Here is a 19,720-nt window from a genome sequence, read left to right on the forward strand (position 1 = left end):
AAAAAGTTGAAATATTAACATGTTACACTTTTCTATATTCTGGGTCACATTAGGAGAAGTCATTAAATTTCAGGCTGTAAGAAAAAAGTGTTTAGTGTGCTTTTACTCGTCTCACGTGTAAAAATATATCACATTTGACTCTGACCAGAATGTAACTTTATGTTCCACCAACATTAAGTCTAACACTTTGAGCTTAGCTGAACAGCAACTAACCACTTCCTTTTCTCTGAGCCACCTCAACAGTGATGTTTAAGTTCCAGTCTTTCATTTCATTCTGAAGGTTATTATGTTCAGTCAAGACCAAGCAGCTCTGCTCTCCATTCAGCTATTAATTATGTGCCATGTCTTTGCAGGTAAAGTGGAGATTTATGTTTGTGATTCATTTTCTCTTGATTTCACTACAGATTTCATGTTATAATGATTGTTTCCTTTAATGTTAGAGGTTCATCAAGTTGACTTCGCGGACATACTGGTGTCTGAGGGAGACGCCATCGTTTTCACTTGCAACATGACAAATGCAAAGCAAATCATCTGGACCAAAGGAAGATTACTTTTTACTTTTAAGGTCTTAAACAATCAGACATTTTCAAATGTCACCTCTCAAAGAATGAGCATAGACTCAAACTTTCCTTCAAGGCTGAATATTCTTGATGTTCAGCATGAAGATGCAGGACTTTATAAGTGTGAAGTAATTTATGAAAAAGGTGTAAGGATTACTGAGTGGAATTTAACTGTTGGAGACGGGGTGTTGGAGATCTCTAAAGGTAGGTAGAGCATGAAGCAGGTTAAATCATGTCTACACATTCCAAAGCTCAAACTGCATGCTACATCAATAATTCACATCTGATTTTATGCAGAAATCAGTTCATGGAGCTATTGTCTATACATACTTACACCTGTAATTGGATTGCTTCTTTGTGGCTTGGCTGCAGCAGTTTGCCTCTGCAGGTGAGTAATAGCTTTTAGATTTCAGATTTGAAATTTATTTCATTCTCATTTGTTTTGGTGCAGAAACGTTGTCAGTACCGGGAACTAAGGCTGATTTCAATATAAAACTCAACCACATCACATCTGTCCGACTTTAAACGGTCAGTTTATCTAAATTATAAACAAACCAGTTTCTGATTTTCTGCCTCCATTGAGCCATGCAGATAGACTTTTGGTTTTGAAATTCTGTGAGATTTCCGCCTCCACCCCTCCAGGGGAGGTACGAGGAATCACATTTCGATGTTTGGTGTTTCCAATACTCTGAATAATCCATAAATCTATCAACTAGAACTCAACTGTTTTCATAGTGACTTTTTCTTCAATTTCATTGTAGTTCCATTCAAATCTGTTCACAGTGAGACCTGTGGATTGTCTGTAGTAACGAGGACATTGTTTCTGCAAAGACAAATGTTTTAAATGCCATTTTCAATACTGTGAGCAGCATAAACTAAGTTTCATTCATCTGCATCGTAGAGTGGATACAGAAATCTGAAAATCTATTTAATTAGTTAATACACATACAACTATTTTACTGACCTTGAAATGTCCTTGGTCTGTGGTATTTTGTGCACAGCTCAGGGTACAAGGAAATGCAGAAAGTGACGCGACCTGGGGGAAGTGTACATCCTGACAAAGCATTCAATGCTGACTTTCGATACTTGACACTTTTTTATACTTTGTGATACATTTTGATTCAAAGTATTGAGGTGCAGCCCTACAATCATCAGTATTTCTCCAGCGTGATATTTGAAACAGCAGTTGTACCTTAATACCGGGAAATACACACAATATAATTCAACATAAAATATGAATGCAATATAAATTTAAAAAATAAAAACATATAGCTAATCAAAACATTTTAGAGACATTTTTTGATGTTGGTGGGCACTCAGGACCTTAGTATTTCTAAAGTCCTTGTTATGGCCCTGATTGCTATAGAGATTAGGCATGTACCTGTAGCTACATGCCTAAGCTCCAATGCATGTATCTATGGTGTATATGCAGAGAATGCATGGATACTTGTATGTCACTGAATAGTAATGCAAACAGAATAACTATAAAGAATTGACAATAATGCAACTGAGCGTCAACAAACTATTGCTTCATTCACAGTTCTGCCAGAAATAGGATTTCCTCAACAAGTTAACCAAATGTTGATAAATGTAACCATATTGCTGTTAATCACAACAGTAATAAAAACATGATAACAGTCACTAATGGCACAAAATGATACTTGTGAGTATCAATGTATAACAAAATAAAAAGACCAGAATATTTTGAAGAATCCATGTTGATGACTTCAAACATTTAGTTTTTCCAGACAAACAGTCCAAAACCCAAAGATGTTCAATGTACAATAATATAAAACAAAGAAAAGCAGCAAATCCTCACATTGGAGAAGCTGCAACCAGAGAATGTTTGATATTTTTACTTGACAAATGATTAAAATGATTCATCAAATATCAAAATAGTTGCTGATTCATTTTTGAGTAATCAATTAATCAATTTCTTTTTCACCTCTACTTTTAAATCATTTATTTGTATTCCACTGTCCCATGTGTGAACTCAGTCTCTTAGAATAATGTGTCTGAAACACCTGGCAATAGTCTGGAGCAAAGTGTCATAATCGATCACAATTCTATCTCAGCAGAAAACTCAGGACCACGACATCAAACCAGGACCCAGTCCCAGACCAGTTTCCTCTTCAGTCGGGGGGAGAGGTAAGAAGAACTTCACATAGTCATGTTTTTCTGCTTTGCTTTGCTTTTCGTTTTTCCTTTCTGCATTGAACTTTATTTTTACTTTCTGTCTCTATAGGTGGTCCCTCCTCAACTGCAGGGTGATGTGGACCGTAGGACGAATAATAAGCAGAGGAGTCAGTACTTGGAGAGGCTCAATTCAATCTATGGTATATAATGAAGTAGTTGTTTAAACTGTCCAGCAGATGGTGATAAAGGCTCAGCCAAAGTTGTGTGAGAAAAGATAAAGGATGTTACTGTGAAGACAAATGCATTAAATTAAAGCCCCAATCCATTATTGGTGCACATCACTAATTTTGTCCAGGTGCAAAGGGAAAAGCTATGAGACTTTTTATGTGTGTGTGACTTTTGTATATGTGCTTCTAAAATACTTGCTTATTTGTTTACATGGTTTAAATTTAATAAAGAATCATCTGAAGTACTATTTCTACTTCTTTACATACTGTACATGTGTTACTGTAAAAATGTTCTAAGATTTGTAACAGAGACTTTTTTATTGAAAGATACTGAAAATAAGTCTTATCAATTGGCTACAATCATTTATAAGTACAGGATACTCTTAGAAATCACATCTTCTGAAGTAGACTGTCCTGGATGTTGAAACCAGGGTGAACAGCAAGCAGTCGGTTTTTAAACCAATTGCATGTCAGTACATTTATGGCTCAAAAGGAGACGTGAGACGCTCTGTTTCAGTATAAAACAGAACATTTATCAGAGCTGACATCTTATTTCAGTAATTGGCTTTCAACATCATTGTGTAAACTAAGAGCAGGGAGAAGATTCTGCATAACTCAAGTAGCATGAAATAAAGATGACGGAGAAGATGATGACCAGCCTCTTATGAGTATCACTCATTTTTCAGTCTGTTGTTGTACAATCCTGCTGTGGAACATGAGACCTCGTGGGTTTGCATCACCTTGAAGGCCATAAACATTTAGTCAAAAGGTTGAAGAAAACTGATACTATCTGTGTAATATTGACAAACATCTACTCATTCAAGCAACACATACTCTAACATATAACTCAATTCACTGACACGTCATGATCTGTTAACCTGTAGATTCCAGCAGGATTCTTCTGTTTGAAAAACTAGAGACAAACAATTATACGGATGTCCATGCTAGTCAGTTACAGTTGACACATTTAATGATGCATTTAAAAAATATTACACATTATAGCCACTAGCTAGATAACAAATATATCACAAATGATGACATCACTCTTCTCTTAGACTTTTATCAGATTTGGTCTTCTATTCAGATTGATTAGGAATTACAGTGTCAGTCACTGTGTTCACCCAGGAAGTGCTCTATATAACATCATAAAGGCCAGGCCGTGCGTTTTACAAGCTTTTCAAAGCAGAGGTGATTGTGTATAGGAAGAGGGAGGCAGCTGATGCTGGTAAAAGACTACATGTTGAATGGTGAGGAAGTTAATTGTACTCTGCACCAGCAGGGGCTGCTGGAATCACTTTTTCCCTCCTTCCTACTACTTCTCACAACATAAAAGTAGTAGGTCAGCATATGAAAGGAGAGTATGTGCCACTGTCTGTGTGTGATGGCATTGACTGCTTTTATAATGATATTAGCATTGCTAAAGAAGCATAGAGTTATGTCAAGCAGTCAATAAAGTCAGTTACTGAAGGCCAGTGTGCAGTAGGTGTCCTGCAGACAGCTTCTTTGCTTTCTTCCTTTCTCTCCTCTCTCTCTCTCTCTCTCTTATAGCAGGGCTGATGGAGCAGAATTTCATTATATGTTGAAGATCTATTTAAAGTTTGACAAGAGGCCTGCAGAGGCCATGTGGTTCCAAGGAGAAAAAAAAGCAAGCTACTTCAATTTATTTGACAGTGGTAGAAACACTGTTCAGTGTGTCTTGGTGTGTTTATTGTGCTTGTATGAAGGGGCATCAGTGCTTTATAGATGCCTAATGAAACACACATGACACCTTCCACTCTCTCTGCTTTGTTGAGTGCATGATGTTACTGCATGTGTTTGTGTGTGCATGAGAGGATTTTTTTTCTCTTCAGTAATGGCAGTCAGCAGGCACCCTTGACCACATTCACCAGAGACTGAGTGAGAAGAGGACCGGATACCAAGCAAGAAAAGAGAACGTTGCTTCTCACCAACCCTGAAAGGTTCACACCCACCCAACAACACATGAACCTCTTCAGAATCATTTCATTTGTTTCCATTAAGGGAGTGAAAACCCTGTCTTTAAAAAACATGTCATTAGCATAGATTCACCGTTATGATTCCTCTTTCCCTCTCTTCAATATCTGCAACTACTGTAGGGAATTATGAGGGCACAACAGTATCGTGGGCATTAGAGTGAAATAGTCCTCAAGCATGATATCAAATTCTGCAAGGCCCTTCCACAAATAAATGCACCTAACACAGGAAGCCTCAACCCTTAGACACATACTTTCACACCCACGTACACATGCACATGGGCACACACACACATATGTTGTCATCTTACACGTACATACAGAATCAATAATACATGACTTGTCAAGTCACCAAGAGCGCTTAAGGTGTATACACACACATGCATGCACAAACACAGAAATCGAAATCGAAATCGAAATCACCTTCAAACTTATTCTGCAGCTTCTCAAGACAAAGAAACGTCTCCTCTGTTGTTTCCTCAACTGCTGGAGAAGTGAAGGGGGTTAGAGCTGAAGTTAGCAACAATCTAACCTAACCTGATGACGCTCTTTTGCTGTCTCAACAAATGCAGATACAAATACAAATACTGGGATCTCTGCACATCCCTAATACGCACAGGAGCTCCTCACAAGATTGTTGGCCAGGCAGTAAGAAAATAAGTCAGAAGAGTAGCCCAAGATCCAAGGACCACTAAAAAAGAGCTCCGGAAAGACCTGGAAGAAGCAGGTACATTTGTCACAGAGAAAACAATAGGCAATGCACTCCACCACCACAGTCACCATGCACGATCACCCTGTAAGACTCTATTACTGAGGAAAAGACATGTTGAAGCTTGTTTGAAGTTTGCTACTCAACATTTAGAGAAGCCTGTAGATTACTGGAAGAATGTGGTGTGATCAGACGTGACAAAATTTAAATTTTTGGCAGCAACACTACACGCCATGTTTGGAGGAGAAATAGCTCTGCATATGACCCTAAAAATACCACACCTACAATGAAGTTCGGAGGTGGAAGTATTATGGTATGGGGCTGTTTCTCTCCTCATAGTACCAGCAGAATCCACATTGTTGAAGGAAAAATGAATGGAGCCATGTATGGGGATATTCTTGAGAAGAATCTGTTGCCATCCACCAGGACAGTGAGGATGAGATGTGGGTGGACCTTCCAACAGGACAATGATCAAAAACATACTGTTGCCTTATTGAGTTAATACCAATGTCTGGTCTTAATTGCATGTGAATAGCTGCACTGGAAATATGTTTACTGACAAAAATGTCAACATGTAGAATACTTATTTCCCCCACTATGTATGTATGTTTGTCTTTTGCATAATCATTCGTCTGATCTACTTTATACCTGGCAGGTGGATTGCTGGGGAATCAAGGAAGTGCAATGTTGATGTATGAAGTTGTTGATATGAGCAGTTCTCGAGAAATATATAAAAAATACCTCATAAACAACGTTGATTTGCTTTGAGTCAATGTGGACAGTGCCACTCTGCCGTTGCAACCCACATTGTGGTTGGAGGTGGGATTACATCCGTAGCGTTAAAGACTTATGTTGGGGGAGACTCAGCAGCCACACCTTACTCTGTTTCTGTGTTTAGCGTCATCAGGTTAGGTTAGCTTGTTGCTAACTTCAGCGCTAACCCCTTCATCTCTCCAGCAGTTGAGGAAACAAAAGATGAGACTTTTCTTTGTTTTGAGAAGCTGCAGAATAAGTTTGAATGTGATTTAGATTTCGATATCTGTGTTTGTGCATGCATGTGTGTGTGTACACCTTAAGCGCTCTTGGTGACTTGACAAGTCATGTATTATTGATTCTGTATGTACGTGTGAGATGACAACATATGTGTGTGTGTGCCCATGTGCATGTGTACGTGGGTGTGAAATTATGTGTATAGGGGTTGAGGCTTCCTGTGTTAGGCGCACAAAGACAGGGTTTTCACTTCCTTAATGGAGTGGATGTGTGCAAACAACCATGTGTGTTTCATCAAGCATCTATAAAGCACTGATGCCCTTTCACACAAGCACAATAAACACACTAAGACACACTGAACGGTGTTTCTATCACTGTCAAATCAATTAAAGTAGCTTGTTTTTTTACCTTTTGAAGACCACAGCCTCTGCAGGCCTCTTGTCAAGCTTTAAATAGATCTTCAATCAGCTTCTTTAGCAATGCTAATATCATTACAACAGCAGTCAATGCCATCACACACACACAGTGGCACATACTCTCCTTTCATATGCTGACCTACTACTTTTATGTTGTGGGAAGTAGTAGGAAGAAGGGAAAAAGTGATTCCAGCAGCCCCTGCTGGTGCAGGGTACAATTAACTTCCTCACCATTCAACATGTAGTCTTATACCAGCATCAGCTGCCTCCCTCTTCCTACACACAATCAAGTCTGCTTTGAAAAGCTTGTAAAATGCACAGCCTGGCCTTTATGATGTTATATAGAGCACTTCCTGGGTGAACACAGTGACAGACACTATTATTCCTAATCAATCTGAATAGAAGACCAAATCTGATAAAAGTTTAAGAGTAGAGTGATGTCATCATTTGTGATATATTTGTTATCTAGCTAGTGGCTATAATGTGTAATATTTTTTAAATACATCATTAAATGCGTCAACTGTAACTGACTAGCATGGACATCCATATAATTGTTTGTCTCTAGTTTTTCAAACAGAAGAATCCTGCTGGAATCTACAGGTTAACAGATCACAACATGTCAGTGAATTGAGTTATTTGTTAGAGTATGTGTTACTTGAATGAGTAGATGTTTGTCAGTATTACACAGATAGTATCAGTTTTCTTCAACCTTTTGACTAAATGTTTCTATTTATGGCCTTCAAGGTGATGCAAACCCACAAGGTCTCATGTTCCACAGCAGGATTGTACAACAACAGACTGAAAAATGAGTGATACTCACATGAGGCTGGTCATCATCTTCTCCGTCATCTTTATTTCATGCTACTTGAGTTATGCAGAACCTTCTCCCTGCTCTTAGTTAACATGATGATGTTCAAAGTCCATATCTGAAATAAGAAGATGTCAGTTCAGGTAAATGTTCTGTTTTAGACTGAAACAGAGCGTCTCACGTCTCCTTTTGAGCCATAAACGTACTGACACACAGTTGGTTTAAAGTTTGGTTCAATATTTAGATTTATTGCACTGATCTGTAAATACCCTCTGAAATTATCCATTTTCATCAAAGAGTTCAAAATTATATTAAAAAAAAAACAACAAGGTGAAATGGTACAAAATTATGATAAACAGACAAACAATGATAACGTCAAGTTAAACTGTTCACTACAGACTATAACTTTTCTCTGGTAGTATATATATAATAGTAATAAATACAGTGAAAACACCCTCATTTTTCCAGTTTTTATTTAGATTTAAGCAGTTCCAACCCAGGAAGTCCAGTGAATAACCTTAAATGGTAGAAATGTACAAATGTAAACAGTTAACTGCCAGAGGTAAAAAAAAAAAAAAAAAAATTTAAAAAAAGGGTTTAGGTTACCCTATAGGTGTCCCAGATTTTGTTGATTACTTCCAAATCCTCTGGCACCCTGGACCAAAAGGGCTACCACTGCATTTAACAGAGCCATGCAATACTCACTGGTCTAGTTGGTCAGGGGTTCCTCCTACAGCAAGATAATGACCCAGAACATACATCCAGGCTGTCAGAACTACCTTAGAAGAAAAGAACAAGATGGTAGGCCTCATGAAACCAGCACAGTCATCATACTGGTTTGGGATGAACTGGAGAGACAGATGAAAGCAAAGCAACCTGCAACACCTTTGTGGGAACAACTGCAACAGTCCTGGGAGAACTTTCCAAACAATATTTGAGTCCTATTGTAGAACAAATGTCAAGTGTGTTAGACTGTAATATCTGTAGAAGGTGTTTTTGCAGATACATTTTAGGGGGTCTTTTCAATCTAAATAATTGATTTCCAAGTTCACTATGAATATGGTTGTTTAACTTGGATCACTTATATTGTATGACAGGTTCTCAGTACCAAGCCTCCAGATGTAGAACTGAAATGTAGGACATGAACTATGTAACTAAGTCTCCAGTATTTGCACTATATGCAACCTGGGGATCAATGTTGTAAAAAGAAGTTGTAAGATAACAGATTTGATTCTTGTAAAAGTGGAAAAAAAAATATCGTGATCAAGACAGTGAACTATTCCTAAGTAGGATGAGTCAATTTATCTGGGTAAATGTACAGTATGATATGTAATTCAGAGGGAAGGACCTTAAAGCTGCTGCTTGCATTCAGCTTCTTACTGATCATTACTCCTCCACCAAAATGTTCATATCATAGACGAAAGAGCCAAGAGAGTTCAAGTGGATGCACATGTTTCTTTTTTACTTTACTGACATAAATCTTTTGTAAAGGGAAGCCATTATTCAGGACCACTATCTGTACATTTAATGGATGAGCAATTCATATTATTGCTTAGGATGGAGGGTTTAACAGTAACGGTGCAGAAGAAATACAATATTTCTTGTTGCAACAGATGAATATTGTCAAAACCTGGCTGTTATGCCACCATAAGCATCATAAAGCATGAAATGAGTTCAACACAATGCAGAGGTGGTTTTCACTGAACATGCATATTTTGTGCATTCTATATGTAAGGGACAATCAACGAGTAGGTGTGTGTTAAACGGTTCACGTCGAAGCGGAGGGTGGTACTTTGCCTCCACGTCATGTCTTAAAACCGTTTAACACACACCTACTTGTTGGTTATCCCTTACTTATTACAAGACTAACTGAAGTGAAAAATGAGTAATGTAATCATTTTCACAGTTTATTTTCAAAAAGGACCAAGCTTGAACTCAATTTGAATTAGATTATTGTATAATAATGATAATACATTTAATTTGTACCACACTGTTCATTCATAGTGAAACTCAAAGTGCTACAGTATTATAACATGTGACTTAACCCTCACATACTGAGCTCTATAACACATTGCTGAACCACAAATCATCCATGAATACCTCATCAGTCATTAATAAATGTGTCATTAATCCTTAATGAAGCTTTCACAGAGCAGACAGAGATCTTTTTCTTCAGGCTTTTATACTTTTTGTTTATGCAGAAAAAACATTTACTATCACACTATATAACAGTCCGATATCACATAAAACAGGAGAGTGATGAATTATATGAAATGTAAAGAATGCAACATGTGTATCAGATAATGTGTGTCAGCTCTACAAAAATGTTTTTAAAAAGTTGAAATATTAACATATTACACTTTTCTATATTCTGGGTCACATTAAGAGAAGTCATTAAATTTCAGGCTGTAAGAAAAAAGTGTTTAGTGTGTTTTTACTCGTCTTACATGTAAAAAATATATCACATTTGACTCTGAACAGAATGTAACTTTATGTTCCACCAACATTAAGTCAAACACTTTGAGCTTAGCTGAATAGCAACTAACCACTTCCTTTTCTCTGAGCCACCTCAACAGTGATGGTTAAGTTCCAGTCTTTCATTTCATTCTGAAGGTTATTATGTTCAGTCAAGACCAAGCAGCTCTGCTCTCCATTCAGCTATTAATTATGTGCCATGTCTTTGCAGGTAAAGTGGAGATTTATGTTTGTGATTCATGCTTTTCTCTTGATTTCACTACAGATTTCATGTTATAATGATTGTTTCCTTTAATGTTAGAGGTTCATCGAGTTGACTTCGGGGACATACTGGTGTCTGAGGGAGACGCCACCGTTTTCACTTGCAACATGACAAATGCAAAGCAAATCAGCTGGACCAAAGGAAGAACACTTTTTACTTTTAATGTCTTAAACAATCAGACATTTTCAAATGTCACCTCTCAAAGAATGAGCATAGACTCAAACTTTCCTTCAAAGCTGAATATTCTTGATGTTCAGCATGAAGATGCAGGACTTTATAAGTGTGAAGTAATTTATGAAAAAGGTGTAAGGACTACTGAGTGGAATTTAACCGTTGGAGACGGGGTGTTGGCGATCTCTAAAGGTAGGTAGAGCATGAAGCAGGTTAAATCATGTCTACACATTTCAAAGCTCAAACTGCATGCTACTTCAATAATTCACATCTGATTTTATGCAGAAATCAGTTCATCGAGCTATTATCTATACATACGTACACCTGTAATTGGATTGCTTCTTTGTGGCTTGGCTGCAGCAGTTTGCCTCTGCAGGTGAGTAATAGCTTTTAGATTTCAGATTTGAAATTTATTTCATTCTCATTTGTTTTGGTGCAGAAACGTTGTCAGCACTGGGAACTAAGGCTGATTTCAGTATAAAACTCAACCACATCACATCTGTCCGACTTTAAACGGTCAGTTTATCTAAATTACAAACAAACCAGTTTCTGATTTTCTGCCTCCATCGAGCCATGCAGATAGACTTTTGGTTTTGATTTCCGCCTCCACCCCTCCAGGGGAGGTAAGAGGAATCACATTTCCGTGTTTGGTGTTTCCAATACTCTGAATAATCCATAAATCTATCAACTAGAACTCAACTGTTTTCATAGTGACTTTTTCTTCAATTTCATTGTAGTTCCATTCAAATCTGTTCACAGTGAGACCCGTGGATTGTCTGTAGTAATGAGGACATTGTTTCTGCAAAGACAAATGTTTTAAATGTCATTTTCAATACTGTGAGCAGCATAAACTAAGTTTCATTCATCTGCATCGTAGAGTGGATACAGAAATCTGAAAATCTATTTAATTAGTAAATACACATACAACTATTTTACTGACCTTGAAATGTCCTTGGTCTGTGGTATTTTGTGCACAGCTGAGGGTGCAAGGAAATGCAGAAAGTGACGCCATCTGGGGGAAGTTTACATCCTGCAATTACAAACATACACATTGTTGTTTTACAGGCTCTTTCCAGTATGTTTAGACTTGATATACTTAATTCTGATCACTTATAGGCAAAAAAATTACAAAATAAAAAAGAACAAGGGCTGAGCATCGATATCGGTCCTTATACAATACTGTAGGAGATATAAACATGATTTGAACCTTTAATTTTAATTTATCAAAATATATCAAACTACTCAATGTGTCAATGTTAAATAAAATGTTTTGCCTACATAAAATATACTCTAAAGTTTAAATGTTCCTGGAAGAATCTGACAAAGCATTCAATGCTGACTTTTGATACTTGACACTTTCTTATACTTTGTGATACATTTTGATTGAAAGTATTGAGGTGCAGCCCTACAATCATCAGTATTTCTCCAGCGTGATATTTGAAACAGCATTTATACCTTAATACCGGGAAATACACACAATATAATTCAAAATAAATATGAATGTAATGTAAATTTAAAGAAAAATCTCACTACTCAAAATATTTTAGAGATGTTTTTTGATGTTGGTGGGCACTCATGATCTCAGTAAGTAAGTCCTCGTTATGGCCCTGGTTGCTATGGAGATTAGGCATGTACCTGTAGCTACATGCCTAAGCTCCAATGCATGTATCTATGGTGTATATGCAGAGAATGCATGGATGCTTGTATGTCAGTGAATAGTAATGCAAACAGAATAACTATAAAGAATTGACAATAATGCAACTGAGCGTCAACAAACTATTGCTTCATTCACAGTTCTGCCAGAAACAGGATTTCCTCAACAAGTTAACCAAATGTTGGTAAAAACCATATTGCTGTTAATCACAACAGTAATAAAAACATGATAACAGTCACTAATGGCACAAAATGATACTTGTGAGTATCAATGTATAACAAAATAAAAAGACCAATATGTTTTGAAGAATCCACGTTGACGACTTCAAACATTTAGTTTTTCCAGACAAACAGTCCAAAACCCAAAGATGTTCAATGTACAATAATATAAAACAGAGCAAAGAAAAGCAGCAAATCCTCACAGCGAGGTGTCATAATCAATCATGATTCTGTCTCAGCAGAAAACTCAGGACCACGACAACAAACCAGGACCCAGTCCCAGACCAGTTTCCTCTTCAGTCGGGGTAGAGGTAAGAAAAACTTCACACAATCATGTTTTTCTGCTTTGCTTTGCTTTTCGTTTTTCCTTTCTGCATTGAACTTTATTTTTACTTTCTGTTTCTATAGGTGGTCCCTCCTCAACTGCAGGGTGATGTGGACCGTAGGACGAATAATAAGCAGAGGAGTCAGTACTTGGAGAGGCTCAATTCAATCTATGGTCTATAATGAAGTAGTGGTTTAAATTGTCCAGCAGATGGTGATAAAGGCTCAGCCAAAGTTGTGTGAGGAAAGATAAAGGATGTTACTGTGAAGACAAGTGCATTAAATTAAAGCCCCAATCCATTACTGGTGCACGTCACTAATTTTGTCCAGGTGCAAAGGGAAAAGCTATGAGAGTTTTGTGTGTGTGTGTGACTTTTGTGTATGTACTTCTAAAATACTTGCTTATTTGTTTACATGGTTTAAATTTAATAAAGAATCAACTCAAGTACTATTTCTACTTCTTTACATACTGTACATGTGTTACTGTAAAAATGTTCTAATATTTGTAGCAGAGACTTTTTTATTGAAAGATACTGAAAATAAGTCTTATTAATTGTCTACAATCATTTATAAGTACAGGATACTCTTAGAAATCACATCTTCTGAAGTAGACTGTCCCGGATGTTGAAACCAGGGTGAACAGCAAACAGTTGGTTTTTAAACCAACTGCATGTCAGTACATTTATGGCTCAAAAGGAGACATGAGACGCTCTGTTTCAGTATAAAACAGAACATTTATCAGAGCTGACATCTTATTTCAGTAATCAGCTTTCAACATCATTGTGCAAACTAAGAGCAGGGAGAAGGTTCTGCATAACTCAAGTAGCATGAAATAAAGATTATGGAGAAGATGATGACCAGCCTCTTATGAGTATCACTCATTTTTCAGTCTGTTGTTGTACAATCCTGCTGTGGAACATGAGACCTCCTGGGTTTGCATCACCTTGAAGGCCATAAATAGAAACATTTAGTCAAAAGGTTGAAGAAAACTGATACTATCTGTGTAATATTGACAAACATCTACTCATTCAAGCAACACATACTCTAACAAATAACTCAATTCACTGACACCTCATGATCTGTTAACCTGTAGATTCCAGCAGGATTCTTCTGTTTGAAAAACTAGAGACAAACAATTATACGGATGTCCATGCTAGTCAGTTACAGTGACACATTTAATGATGCATTTAAAACATATACGTTACTCTTTATAGCCACTAGCTAAATAACAAATATATCACAAATGATGACATCACTCTCCTCTTAGACTTTTATCAGATTTGGTCTTCTATTCAGATTGATTAGGAATTACAGTGTCTGTCACTGTGTTCACCCAGGAAATGCTCTATATAACATCATAAAGGCCAGGCTGTGCGTTTTACAAGCTTTTCAAAGCAGAGGTGATTGTGTATAGGAAGAGGGAGGCAGCTGATGCTGGTAAAAGACTACATGTTGAATGGTGAGGAAGTTAATTGTACCCTGCACCAGCAGGGGCTGCTGGAATCACTTTTTCCCTCCTTCCCACTACTTCTCACAACATAAAAGTAGTAGGTCAGCATATGAAAGGAGAGTATGTGCCACTGTGTGTGTGTGATGGCATTGACTGCTGTTATAATGATATTAGCATTGCTAAAGAAGCATAGAGTTATGTCAAGCAGTCAATAAAGTCAGTTACTGAAGGCCAGTGTGCAGTAGGCACCCTGCAGACAGCTTCTTTGCTTTTCTTCCGGTCTTCCTTCCTCTCTCTCTCTCTCTCTCTCTCTCTCTCTCTCTCTCTCTCTCTCTCTCTCTCTCTCTCTCTCTCTGTCTCTTTCTTATAGCAGGGCTGATGGAGCAGAATTTGATTCACTGTTCAGTGTGTCTTGGTGTGTTTATTGTGCTTTTATGAAGGGGCATCAGTGCTTTATAGATGCCTAATGAAACACACATGACACCTTCCATTCTCTCTGCTTTGTTGAGTGCATGATGTTACTGCATGTGTTTGTGTGTGCATGAGAGGATTTTTTTTTCTTTTTGTCCAAATGCCAGGTTAATGCACAAGGTCTTCAGTAATGGCAGTCAGCAGGCACCCTTGACCACATTCACCAGAGACTGAGTGAGAAGAGAACCGGATACCAAGCAAGAAAAGAGAACATTGCCTCTCACCAACCCTGAAAGGTTCACACCCACCCAACACATGAATCTCTTCAGAATCATCTCATCTGGTTCCATTAAGGAAGTGAAAACTCTGTCTTTAAAAAACATGTCATTAGCATAGATTCACCGTTTTGATTCCTCTTTCCCTCTCTTTGATATCTACAACTACTGTAGGGAATTATGAGGGCACAACAGTATCGTGGCCATTAGAGTGAAACAGTCCTCAAGCATGATATCAAATTCTGCAAGGCCCTTCCACAAATAAATGCACCTAACACAGGAAGCCTCAACCCTTAGACACATACTTTCACACCCACGTACACATGCACATGGGCACACACACACATCTCACACGTACATACAGAATCAATAATACATGACTTGTCAAGTCACCAAGAGCACTTAAGGTGTACACACACACATGCATGCACAAACACAGAAATCGAAATCGAAATCACATTCAAACTTATTCTGTAGCTTCTCAAGACAAAGAAAAGTCTCATCTTTTGTTTCCTCAACTGCTGGAAAAGTGAAAGGGGTTACAAGCTAACCTAACCTGATGACGCTAAACGCAGAAACAGAGTAAGGTGTGGCTGCTGAGTCTCTCCCAAAATAAGTCTTTAACGCTACGGATGTAATCCCACCTCGAACCACAATGTGGGTTGCAACGGCAGAGTGGCGCTGTCCATATTGACTCAAAGCAAATCAACGTTGTTTATGAGGTATTTTTTATATATTTCTCGAGAACTGCTCATACTAACAACTTCACACATCAACATTGCACTTCCTTGATTTCCCAGCAATCCACCTGCCAGGTATAAAGTAGATCAGATGAACGGTTCTCAAGATAAACATTCATACATAGAGTGGGGAAAATAAGAGAGAGAGAGAAGAAGAGAAGAAGAGAGAAAAAAGAAATCACAACATTCCAATCAATAAAATAAGTTATGTGTATTAAATGGGAGTGACACAGAAAAAAAGTATTGAACACACTAAATGAAATGTAGTTAATACTTGATGGAGAAGCCTTTGTTTGCAATGACAGCTTCAAGATGCTTCCAGTACAAAGAAACTAATCTCTCACATTGTTCAGAGGAGGATTTTGGCCCATTCTTCTAAGCAGTCTTCAAATGTTGAAGGTTCTGGGGGGCCCGCTGGTGAATCTTTATCTTCAGTTCCTTCCACAAATGTTCTATTGGGTTCAAGTCGGGTGATTGACTGGGCCATTCCAACATCTTTATTTTCTTTCTCTGGAACCAGTTGAGTCTCCTTTGCAGTATGTTTTGGATCATTGTCCTGTTGGAAGGTCCACCCGCATCTCATCCTCACTGTCCTGGTGGATGGCAACAGATTCTTCTCAAGAATATCCCCGTACATGACTCTATTAGTTTTCCCTTCAACAATTTGGATTCTGCTGGTACCATGAGGAGAGAAATAGCCCCATACCATAATGCTTCCACCTCCGAACTTCATTGTAGGTGTGGTATTTTTAGGGTCATATGCACAGCTATTTCTCCTCCAAACATGATATGTGCTGTTATTGCCAAAAATTTGAATTTAATTTAATTAAGACTTATTTTCAATATCTTTAAATTAAAAGTCGTTCTGTTACAAATATTAGAAAGTTTTTTACAGCAACATATGTACAGTATGTAAAGAAGTAGAAATAGTTCTTTAGATGATTCTTTATTAAATTTAAACCATGTAAACAAATAAGCAAGTATTTTAGAAGCACATATACAAAAGTCACACACACAAAAAAACTCTCATAGCTTTTCCCTTTGCACCTGGACAAAATTAGTGATGTGCACCAATAATGGATTGGGGCTTTAATTTAATGCACTTGTCTTCACAGTAACATCCTTTATCTTTTCTCACACAACTTTGGCTGAGCCTTTATCACCATCTGCTGGACAGTTTAAACCACTACTTCATTATAGACCATAGATTGAATTGAGCCTCTCCAAGTACTGACTCCTCTGCTTATTATTCGTCCTACGGTCCACATCACCCTGCAGTTGAGGAGGGACCACCTATAGAGACAGAAAGTAAAAATAAAGTTCAATGCAGAAAGGAAAAATGAAAAGCAAAGCAAAGCAGAAAAACATGATTGTGTGAAGTTCTTCTTACCTCTCCCCCCGACTGAAGAGGAAACTGGTCTGGGACTGGGTCCTGGTTTGTTGTCGTGGTCCTGAGTTTTCTGCTGAGACAGAATCATGATCGATAATGACACTTTGCTCCAGACTATTTCCAAATGTTTCAGACACATTATTATAAGAGACTGAGTTCACTCATGGGACAGTGGAATACAAATAAATTGTTTTAAAAGTAGAAGTGAAAAAGAAATTGATTAATTGATTACTCAAAAATGAATCAGCAACTATTATTATATTTGATGAATCATTCTAATCATTTGTCAAGTTAAAAAATATCAAACATTCTCTGGTTGCAGCTTCTCCAATGTGAGGATTTGCTGCTTTTCTTTGTTTTATATTATTGTACATTGAACATCTTTGGGTTTTGGACTGTTTGTCTGGAAAAACTAAATGTTTGAAGTCGTCAACATGGATTCTTCAAAATATTCTGGTCTTTTTATTTTGTTATACATTGATACTCACAAGTATCATTTTGTGCCATTATTGACTGTTATCATGTTTTTATTACTGTAGTGATTAACATCAATATGGTTACATTTACCAACATTTGGTTAACTTGTTGAGGAAATCCTGTTTCTGGCAGAACTGTGAATGAAGCAATAGTTTGTTGACGCTCAGTTGCATTATTGTCAATTCTTTATAGTTATTCTGTTTGCATTACTATTCAGTGACATACAAGCATCCATGCATTGTGAATGTGAATGAAATAAATTTCAAATCTGAAATCTAAAGGCTATTATTCACTGCTGCAGCCAAGCCACAAAGAAGCAATCCAAGTCCAGGTGTAAGTATGTAAAGATAATAGCTCGATGAACTGATTTCTGCACAAAATCAGATGTGAATTATTGAAGTAGCATGCAGTTTGAGCTTTGAAATGTGTAGAAATGATTTAACCTGCTTCACGCTCTACCTACCTTTAGAGATTTCCAACACAGTTAAATTCCACTCAGTAATCCTTAAACCTTTTTCATCAGTTACTTCACACTTATAAAGTCCTGCATCTTCATGCTGAACATCAAGAATATTCAGCTTTGAAGGAAAGTTTGAGTCTATGCTCATTCTTTGAGAGGTGACATTTGAAAATGTCTGATTGTTTAAGACATTAAAAGCAAAAAGTATTCTTCCTTTGGTCCAGCTGATTTGCTTTGCATTTGTCATGTTGCAAGTCAAAATGGTGGCGTTTCCCTCAGACACCAGTATGTCCCCGAAGTCAACTCGACAAACTTCTAACATTAAAGGAAACAATCATTATAACATGAAATCTGTAGTGAAATCAAGAGAAAAGCATGAATCACAAACACAAATCTCCACTTTACCTGCAAAGACATGGCACCTAATTAATAGCTGAATGGAGAGCAGAGCTGCTTGGTCTTGACTGAACATAATAACCTTCAGAATGAAATGAAAGACTGGAACTTAACCATCACTGTTGAGGTGGCTCAGAGAAAAGGAAGTGGTTAGTTGCTATTCAGCTAAGTTCAAAGTGTATGACTTAATGTTGGTGGAAAATAAAGTTACATTCTGTTCAGAGTCAAATGTGATATATTTTTACACGTGAGACGAGTAAAAACACACTAAACACTTTTTTTCTTTTAGGCTGAAATTTAATGACTTCTCCTAATATGACCCAGAATATACAAACATGTTAATATTTCAACTTTAAAAACATTTTTGTGCAGCTGATACGCATGTTGAATTCTTAACATTACATATAACAATAAACAATGAAAATGTCAAGTTAAACTGTTCACTACAGACTGTAATAACTTTTCTCCAGCAGTGTATATAATAGAACTGTATACAGTGAAAAGTTTTATAACACCCCCATTTTTCCAGTTTTTATTTAGATTTAAGCAGTTCCAACCCAGCAAGTCCAGTGAATAACCTTAAATGGTACAAACATAAGTAGTAAACTGCCAGAGGTAAAAAAAAAAAGAAAAAAAAAAAAAAAAAAGAAAAGAAAAGAAAAGAAAAAGGTTAAGGTCACCAGAAACTGAAAAATAATGTAATTTCAGAGTTATAAACTCAAGTAATGGTTTAACAACTTAAAGCTTTTCTGCAGCAATGAATGTAAATGAAGCATTTAAAGCTGATGCAAATATTTCCTGCAGGTGTCCAAAATTTTTTTGATTTCTTCCAAATCCTCTGGCACCCTGGACCAAAAGGGCTACCACTGCATTTTGCAGAGTCATGCAATATCCTCTGGTCTAGTTGGTCAGGGGTTCCTCCTACAGCAAGATAATGACCCAGAACATACATCCACACTGTCAGAACTACCTTAGAAGAAAAGAACAAGATGGTAGGCCTCATGAAACCAGCACAGTCATTGAACTGGTTTGGGATGAACTGGAGAGAAGGATGAAAGCAAAGCAACCTGCAACACATTTGTGGGAACAACTGCAACAGTGCTGGAAAAATCTTTCCAAACAATATTTGATTTCTATTGTAGAAAGAATGTCACAAGTGTGTTAGAGTCGAACAGAATGA

General features: G+C 37.3%; 1 protein-coding gene and 1 long non-coding RNA gene across 3 annotated transcripts; one reads left to right on the plus strand and one right to left on the minus strand.

Annotated features, from left to right (window-relative positions):
* Nucleotides 1–214: 214 nt before the first annotated feature.
* LOC122992237 lies at nt 215–3,220 on the plus strand. 2 transcript variants are annotated; one of them, XM_044365969.1, is made up of 5 exons: nt 215–353; nt 441–764; nt 858–948; nt 2,636–2,708; nt 2,806–3,220. In XM_044365969.1, exons 1-5 carry the CDS (start codon nt 287–289, stop codon nt 2,902–2,904), a joined length of 654 nt encoding a protein of 217 aa, XP_044221904.1. In that variant the 5' UTR covers nt 215–286; the 3' UTR covers nt 2,905–3,220. The 2 variants fall into 2 exon arrangements, with proteins under 2 accessions (XP_044221904.1, XP_044221905.1); XM_044365970.1 differs by having other exon boundaries at nt 2,639–2,708.
* A 14,758-nt stretch (nt 3,221–17,978) lies between these two features.
* LOC122992244 lies at nt 17,979–19,024 on the minus strand. Its single transcript, XR_006405999.1, has 3 exons — nt 18,550–19,024; nt 18,148–18,459; nt 17,979–18,054 (listed from the first exon to the last, which is right to left on the minus strand). It is a non-coding gene; the product is annotated as an uncharacterized LOC122992244 (long non-coding RNA).
* Nucleotides 19,025–19,720: the final 696 nt, after the last annotated feature.

This window comes from Thunnus albacares, chromosome 11 (assembly GCF_914725855.1).
Source record: "Thunnus albacares chromosome 11, fThuAlb1.1, whole genome shotgun sequence".
NCBI lineage: Eukaryota > Metazoa > Chordata > Actinopteri > Scombriformes > Scombridae > Thunnus > Thunnus albacares.